Source organism: Paramacrobiotus metropolitanus, unplaced genomic scaffold (assembly GCF_019649055.1).
Source record: "Paramacrobiotus metropolitanus isolate TYO unplaced genomic scaffold, Prichtersi_v1.0 Parri_scaffold0000035, whole genome shotgun sequence".
Lineage (NCBI taxonomy): Eukaryota > Metazoa > Tardigrada > Eutardigrada > Parachela > Macrobiotidae > Paramacrobiotus > Paramacrobiotus metropolitanus.
Window position 1 is genome coordinate 418,179 of NW_026570255.1, and position 26,358 is coordinate 444,536.

The following is a 26,358-nucleotide window of genomic DNA, read 5'->3' on the forward strand; positions in this document are numbered from 1 at the left end:
TATGAAGATCGTTCAGGTAACGAACCAGCTTTCTACAATTTTTTTCAAATTTTAAATAAATTTCTAAAATTTTAAAAATTAAATTTAAATTTTAAAAAATGGTATAAAGCTGGTTCGGTACCAAAACGATCTTCATAGTAATGTGTGTTGTCGTGCATAATTTGAAGAGCATTGGTTTATAATGAGACTTTTGGTACACCTCCGCGCGTTTTAACTTTTGGAATTTTATTTCACTAATAACTCCCGAACCGGATGTTGCGCGCCGCCGCGCACAAACGCTTTTTCGCCTATGTATACGAATCCTTTGGAGAAATTTTGCGATTTCTGATGTATTTGGCTGGTTTAACTGTGGATCCTCGAGCTCTTTGGAGAAAGAGGAGTGACGAAAAACTCATGGACGGAACGGATCGAAGTTTCAACGTTTTGAAAGGATGATGTACGCGTGTGGAATCAGGAACTCCGGAGGACTAAGACGGATCGCTAACTTGGACCGCTCTTCGAACCCCGGATTCCACACACGGATAATGATGCACTGGATCCTCCAGGATTACGGTACTTTTCCTGGATTTAAAGTTTTTCTTTGAGTTGGTTTTGTTTTGTTTGTTTTGCTGTTGATTAGCGCGGACGTTAATTCTCTGCAGTGGGGGTAACACGCTATGCGTACAAAGCGTGTATTACGTACGTACGTGCTGTGACGTACGTGTTATCTGTTCTGTTACGTACGACTGTTGTTCTTACCTAACGCATTTGATCACTAATTACATTAGCGATTCTTCTTCCATGTTCAGTGTGTTGGGGAGTGTGTTCGGGTCTTGGTTGAGAAGACTGGGAAGTTAGCTTTTACTAGGAGGTTGGTGTGACCTTCTGGTAGAACTGTGTTCTGTTTGTTGATTAAACATTTGGGAGTTCCAGAGTGTTTGCGTTTCAGTAGCTTTCGTTAGGCACATCCGCAGTACCTAGCGGAAGAAGAGTTTGTTGTGTGCGACCACTCATCGGAGTCCAGAGTGTATTCCCACTGTACCGACTGTGTGTGCTTGGTTATCGAGAACGGAAGTTCTGTGCAACTTCCGTATAGCATGTCAATATGTTCCCAAAGTAACCATAAGCTATGCAGACAGCTTTTCGGCAGATATCGGTTAAATGCAGTATCGCTTCAGGTTTAAGGAACACAGAGAGGGCGTTCCCAGGCACACACATCGTCGGCGGCTATGATCTCAAAGGGGCCGACAACCCGTGCGTGCGGTCCGCCTGGAACGTTCCTTAATTCCGTGCCAATACAGTAACCGTATTTCAGAATCATGTTGATGTACCTAATTGTCTGCCATGTTCAGTCAGGTCCGTTTAATGTGGAACAGCAGTCGAACAGGCTCAATAATATTATATCGCTATGGTCTTGGAGCCACATCGCAGAGGGCGCTCTAAGCCAGAAAATCATGCTTGTAAACTAGGGCTGCTCTGCACAGTGCGGAGCGTCAAACTGATGATTCTTGTACACCGTGCGACAGTTGTGCTCTGTTTAGCAACTCCAAATCGGCGACGTCCTGCTTGATGAGCACTGAGTAAAAAGCCATTAAGTTTTTTGCTAGAAATTATGGTAATGTTCAACGGCATGGTAGTCAATCAGCATAGTATGCATCATTTATTTATAGTTAGTACCGTGGCTGCCATTGTTTTGTATAAACTCGGCGGGGTGCACAACGTTTGCGATAGCTTTTAATTGTGCTAGTGCAACAGGATTATCGCCACGAAGACAGGGAAAAATTGAAACCAAAAACAGGAAATTCAGGACCAAAAACAGAACAGATTCTTGCATGTAAATACAGCTAATTTCTTGAATGCCACGTTTGTGTCATACAGGAATTCTGAAAAAATGATTCAAAACAATTTCTACAAATGTTTAAACGCTTTTTGGTGACTACGACGATAAAAGGGCTTTCCTAACTGTAAGACACACGAGAAACAGAAGCGAATTTTAGATTTCACAAAGCAAGTTCCGTACAGTTGGACTTGCGGGTAGAAGTTGGTGTTACGGGTTGCTTAACGTCCGTTTGCGACGTAAGGCGCCGTAACCCAACGTCGTGGGCTGACGCGTAAAAACTGTCTGCCTTACGTGGATCTGCGCAACGGTTCAGCCATATGGCTGAACGGCAAGCCAGCGTATGCTGCCTGTGGATCTTTTTTTGTGTGCTCTAACCGCCTCCCGAAAGCAGATTGGTCACGCTCTCGGCAATCTCGATTCGATTTATTTTTCAACTGTCCGTCAATGCAAGTGTGCATCCGTACAAGCATTTTAAACGACTTTCAGTCTGCTAACGTACTCTTTATGTGACGCAGTAGTTTCTAGTGTACGGAGCCTAAACCATGTGAAATCTAAAATTCCGTAGTTACTGAGCTGGAAGGTTCGTTTGTCTCCAGAAGAAGGAAAATTAAATTGCAGCGCATTTCGTCAATCTAAATTACAAACGTAAATTACTAACCGATTATTAAGTTGTACATTTTGTGCCTCACGAAAACTTATTGTGCCTCACGATTATTAAGTTGTACATTTACACGAGCAAACTGAGGAAAACTACAAAAACTTCGCTAGGGATAACGAGAAAAAGCGCCAAAGACAACAACTGGTTCTCCCGGCAACCTTCTTTTATTTTAAATGCACTCGCAACAGCTACAACCTTTAATTTAACATTCACCTTTTTATGACGTACATGCGGCTGAGAACCGGGCTGTCCAGTAGAATTTAACATAAGGATAGTTCTCAATATAACGTTTACCTGGAAAACGTTCACATGCGACGTTCACGTCATAACATGGAAACCATATTTCGTACCAATCGAGAACAGTTTTAGAATCCCCATCAAACGTTACAACTGTGAGGAGAGAAGCGGCTCACGTAAAGCGACAAAATCTTTCAAAGGATTTCAGGATATGACATACGCCCTCGTATGTCATAGGTACCCCTTTTCGCGTCCTGTTGATTATAGGAACTTCTTTTATTTGAGATAATTTGTAGCAGGTGTTACTAAAAGTAATAAGTACAGTATTACAGCTTGTCTGGGTGTTTTTCAGGGTACAGTTTTAAATTACTTTTTTCAACCTAGAATGGGTATTTCAGCTGATTAGGGCGAATTAATAATACGTCGCCCACAGTGCCCAAAAGGTCATCTCATTTACATGCATTTGTTGTCATCTGCCGGCTTCCTTCCTGTCCGCTGAGGGCATTGTGTAATGTGTTCGACTATGGTCATGCTTGAACACATGGACACTCCGCATTGATTCGATCCCGGCAACTGAAATGTCCAGCGACCACCTTTTGCTCGTCACCGTATAGCTTCTGCCGATAGCTAACATGAAGTGACCAGTCGTTCCGATTGGATTTATTCGTTTAAAAATTGACGACATTTACTGTAATTACTGTAATTATTCCGTAGAAATTCTTCGCAACAAAAATCTAAAGCAGAATCGTTACGTATTTAAATGCATTCTTTCATCTATCTGTTGCTAGATAAATTGAGTAATCTCGTGAAAATTAAATATAGTTCAATTTACGGTCCAGTGACTTATGGGAACTTTTTAAAAGTGATGGTGCGATCGCACTAAGCGGCAGAACGAACTGGCTGTCTGCTCTTATGGTTTGGTTCTCGCAAGCCACCTGTCACATCTTAAGCACTTTAGACTTATTGTTAATCAAAATGTAAAGAGATATGGACGACTTCGTACACGGTATATTTTCGGGGCACTTTTTTACTTATAGCGACCCCAGTTTCCACCGTATATCAATTGATCCTTTTACGTGTTTTTGTAGTCTTTTGTTTTCTTATGATTTTGTTTACGGCAGGGTAGGATACATTTATAATGGGAATGCTCATCATATTCGAAATTTGTAAGAAGCTTTAAGCGGCTTTCCACTCCCAACATTATTATCTTTCGAGAATTGTCTTTCTAGATTGATGTAGTTCTTAGACAGCTGAATTTTTGGCAATAGCGACTCGTAGAGTGCCCGAAATAAGCGGAAGCCGAAGTGAGCGTCGGTCGGAGTGTACTGCGGCCGAAATGAATGGCGGCCGAGAAACTTTGGCCGAAATGAACGGGCCGAACTGAAAACGGCCGAAGTAATAATAAGTAGCCCACAGATGGCTAGGGTAGGCTGCAGATTTAAACAAAATACCGTAACATTTTTCAGATTTTTTGTTCGCTGATTCAGCCAGTTGCTCGTAACGCATGGGTTAAATGCACGCAAATTTTTGCCTCAGAATATAATGCGTGTAGTGGAACACGTTACTACTTCCACAAAAGTTACCCGGTACCATTTTCCAGTAGTAATTAGCGCGAGCTCGGTGCAAATGATGTGGCCAACACCCGCTAGCACAAGTAAAACAGAAGGCATATTTTTTTGTATATATAAGTAACATCCAAATACCAGCCAGCGATCTGTCCGTAAAATACAGATAAAAAAACAGACCCAACCCGGCACCAAATCACGGTGGCAAAGACTAAGATTAATGTCACTAATGGGAGAAAAAGAGATTCGAAGGATGCACGAGAGATTTTAGGATGAACAATAAGCAGCTTAACCAACCAAAAACACCAGATTATCTCATAAGAGACCATCTTTGCTCGCAGCTGAAAGCTAACAGAAACCGACCAATAATCTCTTCGTCCGGAGATTGACACTGAAAGCACCACTCTAATAAGTCGTCACCGTGATATACGCGCTCTGCACCAGCCACTCCTCCAGCACGTCGTCCACTCTAAACCAGCAGCGATACCGGCCGGCGTCCTTCAGCGTCACCGACGGAATTATCAGCGCCATATAGCACGCCCCTTTCACTGGCGCCAGCCACCAGGTGATGCTCTTCCGGTAGCGCGTGACGTGGTGAAGGTGCTTGGCGTAATTGGCCATCATTAAATCGCGCTCGTTTGTCCACATGAACCGCTGCAGCAGATCGCCGGCCATCTGGTCGAAGTGGACGTAACACCGCAGTTCTACGCGCTCGCCGATCTTGGCGGAGACGCTCTGCATGGGTGGCGTGAAGAGTTGCTGCGCGGTAAATTCAGCGCTGACAACATATCGCTGACTGATGAAGACCTCAGCTCCGTTATACCATCGGCACTCGTACCTCCCGGTATTGGCTTGGCTGAACTCGTTTAACTTGACACTGGCGAATGTGGAACTGTGCATCGAAACATTAAATCCTACGATCGTCGAGGTTGAGTTGGTGCAACCGCAACTGACAACGGGTCGGGTCGGTTCCACCGGACTCGTTCTGGTGAACTCCATGTCGTTCCAGCGCACTGCCAGGTGGTGACCTTTGACGTCATGTCGATTTGTGCGGTCGTCGTGGCAATACAGCGTCACAGGCGCTCCTTCCGCTGCCTTTATGAGTACCGAATTTGCAAGGGGATCAGGCGGATGCGAAGGATTGGTCAGGGTGCCTAGGAATGCTGTTCCGCTCTTATTTCTTGAAATAGCACCGTCCAATCGTTGTAGTACTATAACGACACAAAAAAATATCGAAGTCGCTATTTCGCCGCAGTATGGTCGACGAAAACAGCATGTTGGCTATTTTGTCGCCACTGTGGTTAACAGCCAGCTCGGTGGCTATTTCGCCGCACAATATACCGCCTTATCAGCTATCAGGCTACCTACTTAGGTTGCGCTATTGTTTATGAAAAATCGTGAGACAATCAGACCCTACGCGCGTCAACTTTCTGTCCCGTCCTGTTGACATAAGTGACAAATCCTAGATCTGAAAATTACACTTTAGTCCAGAACCATGCGGCTTTTTGTGAGTTTCCTAACAAATTCTTTTGCTATTTTCCTTTTGGTTTTTCTTTGGGTTTTCTCAGACACCAAGAAAAACATGCGCTCAAATTCGGCTTCATAATTACTGGAGCTTTAACCGCTTTATGATGGTTCTGCTCGTCCCATTCTGCGCTTTTGAATTTTAGCGAGCACGTTGAAGTGTCACTAGCAACAATCAACAAATTCGGCAACCACTTAATGTTGCCCTTGCCTCCACTTCCTGGTACTTCCCGTTTCACAATCATAATTTGCACCAAGTGGAAGCGATGGTCCGCTTACTGAAAGACCAATGCATTAGTTGATTTTTGTCCGTCATGGAAGTGCGTTACGAAAATTAAGCACCGATGTCATCACAGGATTCCATGACTGTCTTGGATCATTCTTTTCAGTGACTGAAGGGAAGGCTTATTTTAAAAAAATGTTATACAAGCCCAAAGATTTCTTGAAATAGCACTCGGACCACGGCCAGCGATGATCGTAATGTCCGCCCCATAGTCTAGCAGGTGATTCGTGTACACGAATGGTGAGAATGATAAGTCGATGACAGATCTACATGGAAATGCTGATTTTCAGAAACGAAGATAGCTTGGTGCTGTGAACATATGTACCCTGCACGATTGGACTGCGATGGACACCCGATTCGGTCGAATATTCGGTCATGCAGTGCCCGCCAAAAGCTTTCTTTTGTTTTCATAGGTATTCTTAGGTTATCCTTAGGTGATTTATGATAATAAGAAGATTTCTTTTCATTTTTATATTTTCTTGGTGTTTTACGAAGTTACGGTTAGGTTCTCAGTACTCTCCTGGCAGGCTTCGTGACTTCGGGTTATCCAAAGGGAGACAGGATGGTGACAGTACCACTTTCAGAACTGCTCAAACAAATTGTGCGTGCAAATTGATCTGAACGCGGCCATTTGCTATCATTTTTTGATTCAACGGTTTTAAGTTTCCAACAAATTTATATCGAAAGTAACGTTTTCGTGTAAATCAAACCAAAATAGGCGTCGGCCGAAATGTAATGTGGCCGAAATGTAATGTGGCCGAAGTGAGTGGCGGCCGAAAAACTTTGGCCGAAATGAAAGCGGCCGAAATAAAAACGGCCGAAGTGATCGGTAGCCATAATAATAGTAGCGGCAATGAACTACTTTGTAGCATAAGAATAACGATAAAATTCCATAATTCAAGCAGAACCTTTCAAATACACCCCTGCCGAGCGCGGAGTGCGAGGCTTACCTTGTAATAATAATGTTTTCGAGATTTATGAAGTCTCGGGCTTATGCGCATCGATACTTTATGATTATTATAAACTTTTGCGTTGCTGACTACTTAGAACTGGTAAAGCGAAATAAAAGTAAGTGGCTGCTAATGTTGGACTTTTAAGTGCTTTTTAATACATTTAATAATGCCACACTCATAAATTTCGAAATTGTTTTATGAATCCCAGCCGATTTAAGCTTTTTTAAAACCACTTAAGGCCAACCTGATGTCTCAACCTGTCTGTTAGAATAATACTCGCTCTTAAAGTTGAATCTGGAATTAAAAGTCAACTGTTTTGGAATAAAGACGCCGATTGAAGGGTTTACACAAGTGTAGATCGCGCGCTAAACAGCAAGAAATTCAGAGTCGAAATATTCAAATATGTCGTTTATTTTGTGAAAGATTTCCTATATTGAAAATCCTAAAACTGCTAAATTATAGATTCATGAACTGGTCATAGATGTAGATGTAATAACTTTCCAAGGACTGCGAGGTGAATAAAATGAAATATGTAAGAAAAATGTAAGAAACAAGTGGTTTTGACTTGGACCTCTTTATTCGTTATTTTATAAATAATTAGCTTACCAAATAGGCTATTAAACCAAAATCTAGAAGTGCAGTATCAGTATAACCTTAAAAGCTGAAATGGCAAGGACATAAAATGGCAAGCACTTTTCCAAACGCCCTTTGTAAGTTGTTAAGAACTTAAAATTTTAATGGAAAAAAATCTGTTGCTACAGCTGATCTTTCCGGAACTTCTCACAATGTGACAATAAACAGTACGAGTAAATACAAAGCTTCAAATAAACTTTTTAATCCCAGGCGAATCAAAATTTTTTTCAGAAACCATTTATGGCCAATCCACATGCCATAAACTATTCTGTATTTTTTTAAAAATTAGGATTTATAATTTCTAACTTGAATCGGTATCCGGTACGTATCGGTGTCTTTATCAAATCGTATTTCCATCTATTTCCGTTGTGTTTTTGGTCGGGAATTTTGACTAGGAAGATTAAGAGTGTAAACAAACTTCGTTTATTTTAAAACGTAAAAATGCTAAACTAGAAAAATGCACGTTAGCGTGCATCGGCAAACCGGAGCGTGACTTACCAGGGCCCGGTCACCGACTCCCGGCTCCGAAAAATTTCATTTTTTGCAGGAAGACAGAGTAATCCTTGGGTATACTTAAAAAAGTATTTTCATCGGCCATGGTTAAGTGGGCGTGGCGGAACTTAATTCCAGTGCATTGATACATACAGCAACAGCATTATGTACTGGGAATACCGTAATAGTGTACATACCGTACAATGTCCGAGGTTTGTGACCAATACGTGTGCTCAAAGTCGGATCCTTCTAAAAATTACTGTTAAGCAAATTACTCCATTGTTCATCGAACAATTCGTATATTCTTTGCAAATTTTAATTGAAATAAACTGTAGCAAGGAGTGAGAAGTCATGTTTGAGTTCTTTATCTCGCGTTAATAGTGTGCTAGTGACGCTTGTGCCCCTTGCATCAAGCACACATTTTGACCTTCCGGTCTGCGAGCGCTCATACAGCATGCCCTGTAACTTGTAGAAATCAATCTGTGCGAAGCTGAGAATATAACGCATATTTGAAGTGACTGAGAAGTCCTGTCTTCTTTTATAAATACCAAAATTTGTTGTTTTGTACATGTTCTGACGCAGGTATATATAACAGGCTTGGCAGAACTTTACTGACCTCGATGTGCTAAATTCCCTAGTTTCTCAACAACTGGTCATTTGTAAAACACTTTGAAGAATTGACCACCGGTATATTAACGATGGTGAACTTTCTCCGGAACCAGCCCGGCTCTTTATCTATGCTATCCCGTTCAGTTGTATAGCCGGATATAGCATTATTTCCACTGTACATGTTACTCAAACTGTGATCCACATTAAGGTCGATGGTCAGTTGTCCAAAACATAAGCAGAAGTGACCAACTGTTGCGAAATATCCAATTAGCACTTATGTAATGTTGCATTTTAGTGATTTCTCGTTTTTAAGTTTGTCATTCCGATGAACATCACATTGCACTTGTAGCGAAGTACTCGTTGAGATATATCGTTCGAGCTATTGACATATTCTATGCGACTTTTTTATCAGTTGTTCTAGACAGCAATGGATAACATGTCGGCACAACATGGTTACCATGCGTGTTAGGCCGACATGGTCATCTCCTGCTTGACCTGTGGTCGCTAAAATTTCGAAAAAAATATTTTTCTCTTAACTGAATTTTTGTGTTCCAGACTGCCAATTTTCAAAACCGTAGTCCCATCCCTTCTAGTACCCGGTTTTCCTGGGTTAAAGATACTTAAATTTTTAGCTTTTGCCACATAAGTCGCTTGAATATTAAATCGAACGAATATGTAGTTTCGATGCTTGTGCTTTTCTTTTCCTTAATTAGTGCACCACAAACTCTTAAATTCGCATCTTAATTGCTGTCATGTGATGTCGCGCTTTTTGTTTTCTCTTCTTATTTAGCATTTTTTTTGTTAGCTTAAAAGGAGAAGACTCGTAGCAAAGGAGAATACACCAGTTATTATTAGGATTTTGAAGAAACGGTACCGTTCTGATCAGTGTCCGCATGTAGTTTTGCAGCGCCACTGTAGTCGCTAGCACTAAATCAACTGGAAAGTGGAAACCCGTAAGCTTCCCGCAGTGCAATTCCCGTCAAATCGACGTCAAATCAATCACCAATGCCAGATGCCATTCCTATTACTGCCGGCCAAAATAAGTGAGGGATCGTTTGCCGGTGGCGTGGGAAGGAGGGAGGGATGGACTTTGGGCTACAGTATTATTGAATTAAGTACTTTCAATACTGAACTACTCCAGTATCATTGAATTAAGCACTTTTAACACTTGTACTGATCTACTCCCGTATTATCGAATTTCTTTGAATATTGAATTACTGTTCTTTGAATATTAGATTACTCCAGTTTTGTTGAATTAGTTTGTATATTGAGTTACTCCAGTATTATTGAAGTACCAGTACTCAGAATATTGAATTATCCCGGTACTGGGAAAGTGCACTCGCTTTTGGCGGGCACTGCATGACCGAACGTAGCAGTAAAATATCATAAATTTTTAATTTTTGAAACCTTTGGTCAGGCTAATTTCATCAGTTTTAATCTGCAAGTATTATTCTTCACATATGCCAGATACGCGTTTCTACGCTCGGCATTGAGTTCCAAATTCCTACAATGCCAGACACAGATCCGAGATCATAACTTAATTCTGTAGCAATGTGAATGTTTCCTCTACGAGGAGGGGGTAAATACACGGGATAGACAGAAAAAGATACAGATAGTTACTGCAGCGCTAATTTTAGTAGGAGATAATTTATCAGTCTGCAACTGTTATTTTACCTGAAATTTCGTCCTGGTAACATATTAAAGTCCTGGTGGCAGCTTCTGTATGTAGGCGGAGAGGTTACGGTTAACACACCCTGCAGGATTGGGCTGCGGTAAACATCCGGCTAGCCGTAGCATGTAATGCTGCTGGCATCACGGTTTAAAAGACAGACGGAGGAAATGTGGTCGGGTGTCCATCGCAGTCCAATCGTGCAGGGTACATACGTGTATGTTCACAGCACCAAGCTATATTCGTTTCTGAAAATCAGCATTTCCATGTAGATCTGTCATCGACTTATCATTCTCACCATTCGTGTACACGAATCACCTGCTAGACTATGGGGCGGACATTACGATCATCGCTGGCCGTGGTCCGAGTGCATATACGACCCTCCGTGGGCTTGCATAAGGGTTGACGGAACCGACATATGAACACCTCCAGTTATAGGTATGTCGTGAGAATATATACGGCGACGGACCACGGCATATGTGTGCATTCGGTGACAAAGAGAACTGGGCACGTGTGCATTTTCAAGAGCCGCGACCGACGGACGGCTCTTATATTATGTTTTTGTAGCATTTTGAACCGACGGGAGGCCACTGCTTTACTATCCACCAGGAGTATTTACGGCCACATTGCTTATACAACCCGTATGGACGATGTTGGTGACCGACGGAAGGGCAACAGATTTCAATAAAACTGAGCAGAGATCACCTTCGCTAAGATTCGGTCGAAGATGTCCCAGAATAACAAAATTAATTAAAATATTTAGGTAAAATTTTGTAGCGCTTTTGTGTCGTAGAAAATGCAGTATCTGGGCTAATACAACCAGTTTCACCTGAAGTAGGACTTGGATATAGACCATATAGTATTATTATCACATACAAGCGATCCTTCGATTTCGCGTACTCCCAAACACTTGATTTCGTTTTTTTTATATTCTTTAACCAAATGATTTGTATACACTGGCATAAAAGCCGTATGTGCGCTCAGCGTCCGTTTGGGATGTTATGAGCGAAATGAACTCCCAAAAAGTTAGAGGTGTACCAAAGGTCTAATTAGGGACTAATCTGTTAAAAATTTTGCATGTAAATGCACAAAATGAAGATAATTTTTAAGATAATTAGTATGAAGATAATTTTTATACCGAAAACAACACTATCTAATTATTTTCGAATTTAAAGCATACACTACTGAAATCTCGATTCACCACCAAGGGAAATGCCCATACCATGGCTGGCTCCAGCCTCGAAATACCACCGTTTGCAAATTTCTCAGTTTAATGTTACTATAAATTTATAGGCGAGAAAAACACAGCACGGTCTTCTTGAGGTCCAGTTCAGCCTTTTACGTGCCGCTCTCGAGCTGCGGTTTCCGTTAATGTGAGCCCATGTGCTCACATAACACAACGAGCAGCAGAACGGATGCGACTAAATTTGGTCGCACTCGTTCTGCTGCTTTAACAGGGGGGTGATTAGGCTTCGGTTTTCGCTTGACCTCTAAAGAAGCTATCACACATTCCCTTATCGTTTTCCCGGAAAAGGAGCTTTTATCGGGATCATTTCAGTTAAGCAGATCATATGCTCATATTAAGGTAAAGGCATTTGGCTGCTTATCATTGCATGTATTGTACAGTACACAGCAGCACTAACAATAAACAGGAGGCATTAGCGCGACACCCCCTTCCGGTGCTACGTCACGAGAAGGCAAGCCAGCCATCTGCACAATGCTTTATGACTCGTAGGCTCCATTGTTGCCATATTAAGCGAATTTAAGTTTTGGAAGTTTAAAATGAGCGGGCTTTAACTAAGAAAGAGAAATTCTAAGGTTTTCGATGTATAATATGAGTGCAAGTGAAGTCAATTAAATGTTTTAAAAAGGTCTCAAAATTGTATGCAGTTAGCACACAACGGTCGCTCGGTCTGGACCGACTGTTGCATTGAGCCATTGAATTTGTATGCTAACTCGGCTTACTTTCGAAACGTTCTAAAAATCTTACTTTGCCTTTATTACTGAACACATCTGCATTATAAAACTTGAAATGTTTTGCTCTTTCTTTTGAGCTATAACTCGGTGATCCCACAGCACGGGAAGCAAATGCGTTTACCATAGCAGTCTATGCCTCTATGGAGCATACGAGCCTTAAAGCACTGCGCTAACTGGCTGCTTTGCCTTACTGTGACGTCACCAATGGCGCGCGGACGCTTTGTCGATAGTACCGCCATGACAGTACATACATAATATACTACTATATTATTATACATTCACGAGTCAGTACACTGAATGTGCATGTACGTACATGTACTGTAATTGCACAAACGTACAATATGTAGAGCGGTTAAAAGCACTATTTAACCGGTACTTATATATCTTTGCAACTATAAAGTGTTGTCCGGAGACGAAAGGTATGTTACTAAAATTGGTGGTGTCTCAAAAATAGTTGGCCCGAAGACAAAACTTGGTGTAAAGCCGGTGTCGGGTGCCCAAAGGTTGGTGAAAGGTGGGTTCGGGAAACTTCGGTGGTAAAATGTGGTGTTCAGAGCGTTCTCCTATTATTAATGATAATGAAATGAAGCAGTCGCCATGTGTGGCGGTGACTTAAGTTCTCCTGAGGTGGTGCAGTGGCGGGCGCTTAACTGTGCATTCTCGGTTTCTTTGTAACGCAAACAGCGTAGATACATCATACGGGTAAACCGATTTGAAAATTTTCAAGTACTTCAAAAAAAAGCAAATTTCCGAAATCCGCCAAAACATTTGTTTGCATGCAAAGAACTCAGGAAAGAAATAATCGAAGCTGCTCTCTTCAAGCGTATGTTGCCCAACCAAATATCACACTGGGCTAGTTTACGGGTAGCATGTTTAGGTTACCGTTACTCTAATGTTATCTTAGGTTATGCTTAAATGTCCTGGGTTATAATTATATTTTTTGAGCTTCGTTAAGCTTTTTGGTTGTCTAGCTAACTTGAACGATCGGCGATCCCTAATCAGTACTTTAATGCTTGAGTATGCAGTGCCTGCATCCTATAACGAACAGTGGAACATTATCCGTATAATTTCACCACATGGTTACTTCCAGGTTACCACTTGGCACTAGACTTACAGAAATTTAATAGCATTAAGTTTTTAAAAATTATATACTATAAATTAATAAATTTGATTTCTTTTATACATTAAAGTAACTACATGTATTATCTTAGTACGTACAAGAATTCTGATTAGTAGTCACGGTGCCATAGGGCAAAACATGTTTTTGTTGCCGTTCTACTCACCTTCTTCTCGACGCCCACTCTTAACGGGGCAAGCAGTAAAACAGCATAATATAGCCTGGGCGATAATAAAATAAAACCAAATATCCATGCTGGTTTCTTTTGGGAGGGCAGAAGCAAAACGTTAATTATTTTGATCTTCTAAAGCTTACTGCAGTAGCAGGACCGCGCAGATGTGTAGAACAATAAAATTTTGTCCAAGCAACGATGAAAATGAATAGAATTTACCACTTTGGATGATATAGTTTATGTTGGTAGACCGAATTCGTTTTAGCATGAGACTTTAACCAACTGATTCAGCGTTGCGACTCTACAGACTTCTTGATGTTGATCATATGATCGTCAAAACGTGCATGTTCTAGCATTAAAAAAGTACGAGTCTCCCATATAGAGCGAAGGGTCTCTCAACTCAACGATTTCAAAATGAATGGGAAAAGTTGCGAAACGAATGAACGTTTTTAAGCCAAGCGCATCAGCCTGTGACTGTTGTTCATACGTGACGAGTCTGGTGGCTGCTGCTGTTGCTGATAAGAACACCAGCGTTAACTCTATTTGTATTCATTTTTGTAATTCATCGGGCGTGATCTCCCATGCGTGTGTTGCTAATATAATTATATAACAAGCTGAACACGGATGAATATTGGTGAGCACTGGGTGTCAGCTGCAATGACAATATCGAAAGAGCCCACGAGTACGTACTACACCGGTATCAAGTGCTTGCGGTGTTTTCTAAAAATATGATTGTCATAAACACATTGTACGGGTTTTACTCGTCCTTCATCTTATTAGCACAGAGTAACACAAATCAAAGGTCAACCGTGGTTGCATTAAATACTGTTTTCCTAAAGGCTAGGTCGAATATCAGAAGTTATTTTTTCTTCGTAGGTATTGTTGATGACAAATGTATAATAATCTCCCGGTTAGATTATTTGAAAACAGACTTCAAACAGTACCCGTAGAGACCTTCAAGTGGTCACCTATGTTAAGCCAATGGGCGACATACCTTCAAGTGGCCAGGCATCAATTATTTGGCTCCAGAACCGATTTTCTTCCGGTTTTTTGGTACAGCATGTTCAGCTCAACTTGCTCTTTATAGAGTACTTGAAAATTTCAAAATCGGTTGAACCGTTTTTTGGTTATTTACGTTGTAAAAAACCAGTGACGAAACGCTTAAGCCACGCCACGAGAGCCACTACACTACGCCAGCTTATTTCACTTATCAACCACAGATGTGCGGGTGCAGCAAGCGCTCGCTTTATATGATAACAAATTTTTGTTATCACTAACCTGATTTTTCGCATGCTTACTAATTTGTGATTTTTATTATTTTGATTTCCGTTTTTTTTGTATATTTTAATGACTTTTTTAAAACTTAGTTTGATCCCGGTTGCCTGTACGCTCATATAAAGCGAGCGCTTGCTGCACCCGCACATGTTAAGAGCAAGTTGAGCTGAACATGCTGTACCAAAAAACCGGAAGAAAATCGGTTCTGGGGCCAAATAACTGATGCCTGGCCACTTGAAGGTATGTCGCCCATTGACTCAACATAGGTGGCCACTTGAAGGTCTCTTCGAGTAGAAAGGTAAAGGTTTAAGTGACGAAGGTAACAGAAATGAAAATGAGAAATGCGGAAATATTTTAGCGGATCACAGTGTTATACAGAGCGTATTATTCATACTGCGGTGCATAAGGTTATTACCTATGTATTCATTCGCTTCCCTGTCAGACGAAGCAGCGGAGTTCCCTCGGGACCGACATGCTCCACCAGAATGCGGCGAAACCAGAAGTGGCTCAATCTGTACCAACATGGGATTTAAGCGTCACTGTCGCGTTGCGGACCAAGTTTCGCGTTGTAGCGAACATACACAGCGCAACACGGCTTATAAGCCGCAAATCGCAGCAACGTGCCGCAACAGTGCTGCCATGCTTGGCTGGGCTATGCCAGCGCAACGCCGCAACAGGCGCAACACGGCCTGTAAGCCGCAACACGCAGCAACGGGCCGCAACAGTGCTGCCGTGCTTGGCTGGGCTATGCCAGCGCAACGCCGCAACAGGCGCAACACGGCCTATAAGCCGCAACACGCAGCAACGGGCCGCAACAGTGCTGCCGTGCTTGGCTGGGCTATGCCAGCGCAACGCCGCAACAGGCGCCACACGGCCTATAAGCCGCAACACGCAGCAACGGGCCGCAACAGTGCTGCCGTGCTTGGCTGGGCTATGCCAGCGCAACGCCGCAACAGGCGCAACACGGCTTATAAGCCGCAACACGCAGCAACTGGCCGTAACACGGCATTAAAATTGCCCAACGGTCCTTAAGCATTTCATAAATACGAGTACATTACATAACGAAAATAGTTAGTCACAAATTCACAGCAACAGAATCTCATTTAATGCTGCCGCTCCTTCCATTGTTCCAAGTACACAAGTGGCGTTGCCTCGCTGAATTGCCAACGATATTCGCTGGCGCAGAAACTCATGGGAACGAGGTTCGCCTGTTTGGAGCTGGAGTCGCTTCCCAATTTCTTTAATTAGAGCGATGGCCGACTTTCCCCACGGTCCGAGAGTTTCAAAGGCTAATGGCGCGAAGATGTATCTTCCCAACAGATACAAGTACAGTCGCACTTGTTTAGTTGTTTATCTTCGGCCTGCGCTGCAGCGGATCCAGCAGAAGCTGACGTGGATTTTAAGTGAGACAGGGCGACGGTATCGACACAGGTGACGTCCCACGCCAAGCACATACCGCGTTTCCAGGCGAAGGTCGTGCACCCATCCGGCCCCGTCTGATCCGGGCGACGATCCGACGTGTGGGATGTTCCGCGCGGCTCCAGTTTGGCAGGGATGTCCGCTGACAACAGCGCTCTGCAGACGATATTGTTCAGTCCGCCGTGACGCGGGTGTCTTCCAGCAGAGAAGGAACAGGATAAGCCGTGGTGGCCTTTGAATTCGCTCTCATCACTTTGCTTGTATCCCGCTTGCGCACTTAAACGGTCAGCTTTAGAGTATATTGTATGAAACAATGACACTCATTCTCTTTTTTGCATTGCGCTTGATCGTGTTGTCAGGTTGTTTGCAGTAAGTAGAGAATTTGTTTCTCAACATTTTGGTAGTAAAAGTGTCGAAAAAATTTTTTTTGTGGGAATTTGAAAACCTGTTTGGGCCATACAAATTGGTGCTACGATCCGGCACTACTGCCAAATGCGGGTGTTCGCAATGAGATTGGCATTTTCGATGTGGCTGCTCTTGTTCGAACTCGTCTTGCAATTCTTGGCTTGAATATCCATGGACTTATTTGATACGAATCTGAAAATGCATTCTGTATTCTAAATTTGTTGCGGTCACTCCACATTGCGTGATGCAAGCACTTAGAGCACCGTGCACGCCACTTTAAACCTTTGTCAAACGTTGTACGTTAAGGGAAATGGCCCGGTACATACAGAGTAGCGTAAAATGGTACTGTATAAATACACTAAAACTTTTGCTTGCGCGAACTTCGAATCACTTTTTTGTAATACTTACTTTATGTCATTCTAAAGCTTAATAATTTGTTTACATTGTCCTGAACACCGTTTGCGCGCAGCAACATCCGGTTGCCGAGTTACGGTGCAACAAAATGGGCGAAAAGGTTAAATGCATTGTTGTGCACTAAAATTCAGGTTATTACCCGATCTTCTTGAAACTTTGTTGTAAAAGACGCACGACCATAAGGTCGAAAGCGAAACAATATCAGATTCATAGCAATTTTTTCCGATTTTAAAATAAATTTCAAAAATTTTAAAATTCATTTTAAAATTAAGTGCTATGAACCTGAAAGGGCTATGAACCTTCGCATTCCCTTATCAATGTCCTGCGGCAGATTTCTCTCTTTCGTTGGACACCTACCATAACAACTTTACCTGAGTGGGTGACGCAAACGCTTTACTGTTGTCATTTACCCACAAAGTTATGAGACAGTAACTTCTTCGCGGATAACATTTTCCTCTGACATTAGACTATAAATGGACTAGAATAATGGCTAGAATAATTACGTTGTAGTATCCTCTGCTTTCTTTCTTCATTGTATCCCGTACGTTGGACGTATCACCTTCTGCATTACTTTGTGCATTGTCAGCTGCATAACTTTCAATACTTCGTTTAGTCAACTTCTTCGCTTCTTGTGTTTTCTGTAGCAGTACTTTCCACGCTGTAATTATACGAGTAGTAACGCTCATAATAGGCATTGGCCACTCCTTGTAATATTGCCTAAATTTGCCGCAAATAATTATAACCTTTATACGACTTTCAGTTAACAAAAGTACTGCGCATCCAGAAATTTGTCACCAAAATTTGTTATGCTAATGCATATGCATAATTCTAGCACACAATTACCTAAAAAATGTCAGTGTAGGCAAAACAGTCAGAAAAAATTATAGGTGGTGTACGTTGATACGAATACGTTGCTACGAATATTATTCGGTGTACGTACGTTGATTTTCCTTTTTAAAAACCAAAAATGTAAGTCCATTATTTTGGTATTAATAAGTATACGTAAATACCGTATTAAGGGCAAGATCACTGCCCTGCTCAAGGGGCTTCACTGTATTCTATACAGTGAAGATACAACAATTAATATATGATCGTTTCTCCTACACTATACGTAACGGAGAACACCGCCAAATCCCCTCAATGATCTTTACTGTAGCCGCACACGATAGATAATGATTCGCTCAATCACAACTTCATCATGGCGCTGAGAAATCAGCATAGAAAACAGACGTCTTTAGACACAGATAGCTACGTGAAGATAGTTCACAACAATTGCATAAACGCCGGATTACGCCGGTGAGCAACACTGTATACATGACTATGCGTCACACAGCACTCCCGTTCTTAAGTTTGAAGCACGGCGAAAACCAATCACTTTGAGAAACGGAACATAACTTGAACGATTGGATGACCGTAATGAAGGAAAACGCTATATAAAAATTACATGAAAGAAGAGGTGCAAGCGTTAAGGCAAGGCATTACGGCGAGGGTTCCCGTAGGGTCCGGTTACGAAGTGTCCGGATAACGGGGCGATCGGTTTCGTCGACGGGCTCGTCCGGTTTCCTGGCAGGACGACGAGGTTTGGTGACGCAGTCCCGCTCAATTTCCACGCGCAGCTCGGGATCCACGTCCTCGACGGGAATGTCCCACTGTGAATCAGTGTCACCCATTAAATCCAAATCAGACAGAGGCTCCGTGAACAGTTTTAGTCTCTTTACGTGGACAACAAGAGTGTTTTTACCACGTTTTTTAGTACGCACAGACTGGATCTCGTAGTTAAGCTTTGATTTACGGCTAACCACTTTGTACGGTCCAAAGTAATGTGCGATTAATTTCGGAGACAAACCAACAGGAGTTACCGGCGTATACAATAACACCAAATCACCGATTTGGAATTCACGCGGTTCTCTTTTGATATTGCCGGTCAACATATAACCAGCTTGGACATTCTCAATATTAGCTTTTGCAACATCACTAGCCAGTTTAAGACGCTCAACGAGAGCCTGACTGTATTCGTGCATGTTATTCAAATTGTTATTCGGAAGTGCACCAAGCTGTGCGTCCATGACTGAACGGCACTCACGCCCGTACAACAAATAAAATGGTGTTTTATTTGTCGAGGCTTGCTTACTGGTGTTGTAAGCTGTAGTGACATATGGGAGATGTAGGTCCCAATCTTTTTGATTATCACTGACATACAGGCTAAGCATAACGGCTAAAGTTTTATTGAACCGCTCAGTCAATCCATTACACTGTGGATTGTACGCTGTTGTGTTCAGATGCCGCGTTTGACATAGCACTAGAACTTCCTGAACTACATCTGACAGAAATGGACCACCTTGGTCACTCAAAATTCTTGACGGCGCACCGTGACGCAGTATTACTTGATGCACCAAGAAATTAGCAACTGCAATAGCGGTCTGCGCCGGAATAGCTTTTGTTTCCACATATTTTGTCAAATAGTCAGTACAGACTATGACATACCGGTTGCCTTTAGCGGTACGGGGAACAGGACCAAAAACATCCACTCCCACCATCTCGAATGCAGTGCCCACTGGAATTGGTTCAATAAGACCACCGGGTTTATCAGTTGGGACTTTACGAAGTTGACATTGTCGACAGCCGCGTATGTACTTACGCACATGATCACGCATGCGCGGCCAAAAGTAGCGCTGACGGACACGAGTATACGTGCGCCAAAATCCCAAATGACCGGATGTACGCTCGTCATGACAAGCGAACAATATGTCACGTCGCAAATGTTTTGGTACTACGAGGAGCAGTACGTCTTCCCCGTCAACTAACGCTTTGCGATACAACAAGTTGTTTTTCATGGTATAACACACAGTGTCGCGAGACACCAAACCGATTGCCAACTTGTCAATCACATCACACAGTCGTGGGTCTTGCACCTGTTCATAGTGGAAATCTGGAGTGTCGGTCATGGCTACTAACATGTCCATTTCGACATCAGCACTGTCAGCTGGTTCGACGGGATGTCGCGATAGCGCATCCGCATTCTGGTGACGTTTGCCGCTACGGTATACAATTTCAAAATTGTATTCTTGTAACAAGACCGCCCACCTGCTCAGACGACCGGCTAATTCACGCCGGCTCATAAGCCAACACCGTGCACAGTGGTCTGTCACAATGCGAAACATCTTACCATACAAATAAGGTCGTAACTTTTTAACCGACCAAACAATTGCCAGACACTCTTGTTCAGTGACCGCATAATTACGTTCTGCGGGACTGAAACTTTGCTAACGTACGCCAACACCCGTTCGCAGTCACCCAGTTTAGATACTAAACATGCGCCTATTCCAAGGCCGCTAGCATCGCAGTGTAGCTCGATCTCAGCATTTGGATCATAATGAGCTAAAATCGGCGAACTAATTAGTGCGTGTTTGAGTTTTTCGAAAGCAACCATCTGTTCGGAAGACCACACAAACGGTTCGGTTTTTCTCGTTAACCGTACCAGCGGTTCCGATAGACCGGCAAAATCCCGTACAAACCGACGAAAATACGAACAAAGTCCTAAGAACGACTTTATGTCCGTGACATTTTCTGGTACTGGATAATCTGCGATTGCCAACAGTTTATCGGGATCGGGACTAATACCATTACGGTCAACGACATGACCAAGGTATTTGGTGCAATCGGACGCGAAAACACATTTTGATGGTTTAAGCACAATACCTGCGTGGCGAAGCTTGCGCAGTACGGCATCAAGGTGCTCCATGTGCTCTTCAAACGTCTTCGAATAGATGAGTACATCATCTATGTACACTATAACAAACTGCCATCTGAATTCATTCAGTATTTTGTCCATTGACCTTTGAAAGGTCGCCCCGGCGTTACACAAGCCGAAGGGCATACGGCTGAATTCATATAAGCCGTCAGGCGTCACAAAAGCGGTACGGTCCTTGCTGGACTCCGCTACGGGATCTGCCAGTATCCCCACGCCATATCTAAGGAAGTAAAATAAGCGCACCCACCTAACTGATCAAGCGCGTCGTCCAAGCGGGGCATTGGGTACACGTCCTTCTTGGTAACAGCATTGACCCGGCGATTATCAACACAAAACCTCGTTGTGCCGTCTCGCTTGTGTACGAGTACAATGGGAGACGACCACGGGCTACAGGATGGGGTCACAATGCCTTGGCGGAGCATTTTATCAACTTCTGTACGAATGACAATACGCTCGGCCCACGATCGCCGGTAAGGAGGTTGGGACACTGGCAATGCACTGCCTGTGTCTATAACATGCGAAACTCCTTTACTTCGCCAATAGGGCGTTCAGCAGTGGGAAACACGCTTACGTGTTTGCGCAACACAGCGTGCAACTGTTCAGTTTGATCGGCAGTTAAATTTGCACCACACTGAAGTTCTGGGAGTTCACACGTTTCAACCACCGAGCACTCTGGAACGCGGTCAACATACATTGGTGTCGCAGACGCAATATTCTGACCCTTACCGATTGTTTGGGTCATGCGAGAGAAATTTGCACACGCCAAATAACACACATTGTTGACAATTTTGACTAGCGCGTTTGATGTACGTAACCCTTTTGAGCGAACGTGTTAGCGTTTGGGAAACTATAAACTCCATATTTTCTGGTTTCACACGGCCAGGAAATAGATTACGGTTTAGTTGACATTTCACCCAAGCTACGTGACCAGCGGGAATGTGCACTTTGCGACTTGCAACAAGATTCCGCGCTTTCCATGGCCTGAACTGTTCGCCATCACGTTCATCAAAGCGCCGTATAGTACGACCGGCATAATCAATTACTAGATCCTGTTCGCATCAGAAAATCATTACCGACCAATAATTCACGATCGTACGTGTCTAGCACAAGTACGTTAATTTGGTGCGAACAGTTTGCCAATAACACATCAACACAAATAGTGCCGACAGGCGATATCAATTTGCCACTAACACCTTTAACGGGCCGCCCGGTATATGACTGAATACACAGATCTAACATCTGTGCACAGTGCACACTCATAATCGTTACAGCGGAGCCGGTGTCAATCACAGCAGGCACGGCCATACCATTAACATATGCCGTAGTGCAAACTGGAGCCGGAACAGTTGAATCGTCATTTGGTTTTTCTATCGGAAATGCATCGAAAGGAAAACCAGCAAAATCAGGGGGATCAGACGTATGAGCAGCTAAACCCCTGTACTTAGCTACTCTCTGGAGTTTAAATTTCCCTCACCTTCCGACGGCAGAGCATTTCCATGCTTCGCGTGTGCCGCTTTACGTTCCCGCATGCGATCCCAACACCGGCTTTCTTGGTGACCTTGCCGACCGCAGAAATCACACCGCGACTTGTCGTCTTGGTTCCGTTCAACCGTCACAGCCGGTTTGCGGGATTCGCCATTGCCGCCGTTGCGTGTACCACCACGGCCACGTCCACGAGCACGACCTCGGCCACCGCGACCACGGCCTCCACGGGCACCAGCAGCGCCTCCCCGTACAAACGTTTGCGTCAACACAGGCGCGGCTGACTGAGTCTCGGGAGGTGTCGATGAGCCGGCAGCCATCTGGAACTCTTGCTGCAAACGGGCAGAGATAGCTCTGTCCACAGCCTGTTGAAATTCACTGGACTGCAGCACGTTTGACACGTTTGCTGAACTGACATCACCGGCAGCAGTTTCGTCGTCTTCACTTTGCTTCTGCTTTGCCGAGACTTCAGCTGTCAAAATGACATTTGTGTTAGAACTTGTACGTTCCGAATCAACTTTTAACACCTTGAAACGTGTCAATAACTCTTCCGGTGTTGTCGGATTAAGCACCGCCATATGATTACGTAGGCTTGTACTAAGACCGTTCAACAGGTAGCGCACTTTCATTTCGTTTGACATCGCAGTATCGACTTTATGACAAAGGTCAATGATAGAGTAGTAATATTCAACCAGTCTCTCTTTATCCTGATTGAATTTGCGATTTTGCAACTTGTTCTGATAGTCCCACTTCTCATCCTCACTGACAAATTCTGTGAGAAATGCAGTACGCAAAGCGTCCCAAGTCGCAAACGGCTTTCTGAGGTTATACCACTGCTTAGCGGCACCAGCCGTCAAGTAGAACGCAAACCGTTCATTTTGGTTTTGTCCAGCCAATTCGACATGGTCGCTGCTTCTTCAAACTCCTTCATCCATTCACGAGCGTTATGCTCTGAAGGCTTGAATTTATCGCACTGCAGCGGACCACTTACTGGAGCGTCTGTTGCGACCTTTACAAGACTCTGTAGGCCATCAGTAAGTGCTTTAACTTGTGCATCCATATTGACACTTTCAGTATTATTAATGTCAACGAGAACCGTTGCAGTACGTTCTGGTATATCGGTCAAGAAAGGTGACTGTGTACCTGTCTCAACGAGTGGCGAAGCGTCACTTTCAAGTATAACAGCCGACTGTGTTGAGCTTAATGCGGTAACAGGCTCATCGTCATCTGATATTAATTCTTCATCAGATTTGATTTCGCCCTGGGCACGCCTGACCTTTTTCGGTTTTGGCAATTCGCCTTCTGCAAACTCTGCTTGACCGTCTGAACGCAACGTCCGTCCTCCGGCTTTTTTTTAATATGTCTGCTTCTGTATACGGAAAAGTCTGTGTAGCAGCTTTCGAACTTGAAGCTACAGTTATTGAACTTGCGACAGGCTTATCTGCTGCTGCAGTTGCAACTGACTTATCTGCTTTCTTAGTTAGCGGTTGCGTTGATTTGCCGCTCTTGTCGGACATTAACGTCGACAATTATTTAACCAAGAATAGCATTACAAATAATGTTGGATTGCGCCTGGTGCAGCATGTATCCCAACACGACATTAGCAGTCAAACTACCAGCAGATAAGAGAATTAACAGTTGAGTTGACCACGAGCAACAGCTCATCAACTTTCTGATCGGTGCTACTATACAGTTCAAAACTTTACACATTTTGAACAAAAGCAACAACCAAATATTGTACGATATGCGATTCTTGTACGAATATTACATTCAAAAGAACTATCCGCTGAATAACGGAATCACATACCCAAAGCCGCTTCCACCGCCTTTAAACGTTCATTACAGGTGTCGTAAAGATGGGTATAAAATGGATCAATAACGGGAGCCGTCATATCGACTGAGAACAGAAAGGTCACCGGGCTATTACGGTTGCTAAACGCATCCACCCAGGAGCGCCATAATATATGATCGTTTCTCCTACACTATACGTAACGGAGAATACCGCCAAATCCCCTCAATGATCTTTACTGTAGCCGCACACGATAGATAATGATTCGCTCAATCACAACTTCATCATGGCGCTGAGAAATCAGCATAGAAAACAGACGTCTTTAGACACAGATAGCTACGTGAAGATAGTTCACAACAATTGCATAAACGCCGGATTACGCCGGTGAGCAACACTGTATACATGACTATGCGTCACACAGCACAATTATAGTATCTGTATTGTATGAACTACAATACAGCCCCTAGAGAACCGCATTGGCAAGATGCTCCACTATGACATGAATAAGTACTGTAGCAGTCGAACTACTGCAGCAGACAACGCACGAAGTAGTGCAGCAAATGATGCGCATTACGTAAGTAATACGATGTAGGGAGAAGACGGTGGATACTACAACGTAGAAGGCTTTTTGCGGCTCTCGGCTTCCTTACCGGACGGATCAACCACGGTTACCAAGATTTATCTAAATCTCGTCCAAGCTTACTGTAGAAGTTATCGACATCAACGCCTCTTCTGCGTCATTGTCCAACTGTCTATGAGAACTGTTAAACATGCAGACTATGCTCATTGGCTGAACTAAAATTTGGCACGTATTCACAATTTAAATACAGCGAAAATCTTTAGAACTTTACAGGTTTTTTTATAGGCAATAGATCAAAAAGTAATGTTTATGCAAGTGAATTCAGGCTCTTTACCCGTTTACCAACAACTTTCGGTCCAAGTGCAAGTTGTAGCGATAATGCACAAAAAATACTAACTATAAAGAATAAAGTCAAAAGCTAAAAAAACGTGCATTGTTTCCTTTAAAAAGCACTGCCGTTGTCTATAGAAATATGCGCATTAGTTCGATTAAATCATGAATTTCAAACAAACACGATAGTCCTATTTGCAGGACTGGCACTTATACGCTCTCTTCTTTGCGTCCGTTAACCTGCCATTGACATCTCCGCATTTCAAATGAAACACAAGCTTGCATGCCGTACATGCGATCCCTAAATCCTTGATTTCCAGCGCAAGCCCACACTTAGCGCACTAAACAAACAATGCACTGTTAACACTGACACAGTGGCATGTAACAAAATGTATGAAGACTGATTTAGTAACCTTTGCGACATCATCGTTCGAAACAACTCGCACTTTATGCTTGCTGGCTCGAATTGCAGGAGCAAATCCTGTGTACGAACAGAAAACCACGATGCAGCTTCAGTCAGAATTCACCATTACACAGATCAAAGGATGCGAGTGACCCCGGCATGCGTCATGATCCCTTGTCCAGATTAACACACTGCAGTCTGCAGGGGTGCTAGAACACTATTACCACGCAGGCCCATGCTAATCCGCAATTTTAACTTTGGTTAACATTTGTGCTTTTATTTTGTTTCGACCTTAAACACATCCGATTTTTATCGCTTAGTGTTAATACCGAAAGTTGTGCACTGATCTCTAATTCCATTGCACAGCTACCGCGATGCAGTTCTTATGAAACGCATACAATTCATTTTAATAGGCTGACGTTATACCTGTGCTGGCAAGCTTGCGCTTTTTCGCTTTGCCTTCCGGTTCAGGAATTTCTGAAACGAGAAGTAGAAATATATTTTTAAATTCAGATCAGCTCATAAAACTTAATTGCTGTCAGTTATGCAGGCAATCATTGGGAAGTACTTCGTCACCTTCAGCAGAAGACTCGTCCTCCGAGGCAGGGGGTAAAACGTGGCAGTGGCACCTGCCAGTGGCACTGCCAATGGCATGGCAAGCGATAAAACCTGGAGGTTCTGGCAACTGGCAAGTTATAAAACCTGGCAGATGCCACATAAAGTGTGGCACCATGTAAAGGAAGCGGGTTCCGAATATTTAATCAACTTCATAGGTTTTTAAAATATTGCCAGCACACAATCG

At 43.2% G+C, this 26,358-nt stretch overlaps 2 protein-coding genes across 2 annotated transcripts; both read right to left on the reverse strand.

The window, feature by feature from the left end:
* Positions 1-4,270: 4,270 nt before the first annotated feature.
* LOC129589519 (uncharacterized) lies at positions 4,271-14,098 on the reverse strand. Its single transcript, XM_055484313.1, has 2 exons — positions 13,703-14,098; positions 4,271-5,490 (listed from the first exon to the last, which is right to left on the reverse strand). The coding sequence occupies exons 1-2, from the start codon at positions 13,788-13,790 to the stop codon at positions 4,685-4,687; spliced, it is 894 nt and encodes a 297-aa protein (XP_055340288.1). The 5' UTR covers positions 13,791-14,098; the 3' UTR covers positions 4,271-4,684.
* A 4,284-nt stretch (positions 14,099-18,382) lies between these two features.
* On the reverse strand, positions 18,383-24,650 carry LOC129589514 (uncharacterized). The gene is made up of 3 exons (XM_055484304.1): positions 24,262-24,650; positions 22,447-22,926; positions 18,383-18,870 (listed from the first exon to the last, which is right to left on the reverse strand). Exons 1-3 carry the CDS (start codon positions 24,344-24,346, stop codon positions 18,821-18,823), a joined length of 615 nt encoding a protein of 204 aa, XP_055340279.1. The 5' UTR covers positions 24,347-24,650; the 3' UTR covers positions 18,383-18,820.
* Between the last annotated feature and the right edge of the window lie 1,708 nt (positions 24,651-26,358).

What these genes read in the sequence shown, in the direction of transcription:
- LOC129589519 (XM_055484313.1), bottom strand. Translation starts at nt 13,790, where the DNA reads ATGGATATTTGGTTTTATTTTATTATCGCCCAGGCTATATTATGCTGT. An exon ending in GAGTGGGCGTCGAGAAGAAG is followed by an intron (nt 5,491 to 13,702) that starts GTGAGTAGAACG and finishes GTGTCGTTATAG; the next exon opens with TACTACAACGATTGGACGGT.
- LOC129589514 (XM_055484304.1), bottom strand. Translation starts at nt 24,346, where the DNA reads ATGACGGCTCCCGTTATTGATCCATTTTATACCCATCTTTACGACACC. An exon ending in GGCGGTGGAAGCGGCTTTGG is followed by an intron (nt 22,927 to 24,261) that starts GTATGTGATTCC and finishes TCATTTTGACAG; the next exon opens with CTGAAGTCTCGGCAAAGCAG. An exon ending in AAATGCTCTGCCGTCGGAAG is followed by an intron (nt 18,871 to 22,446) that starts GTGAGGGAAATT and finishes ACTGATTCACAG; the next exon opens with TGGGACATTCCCGTCGAGGA.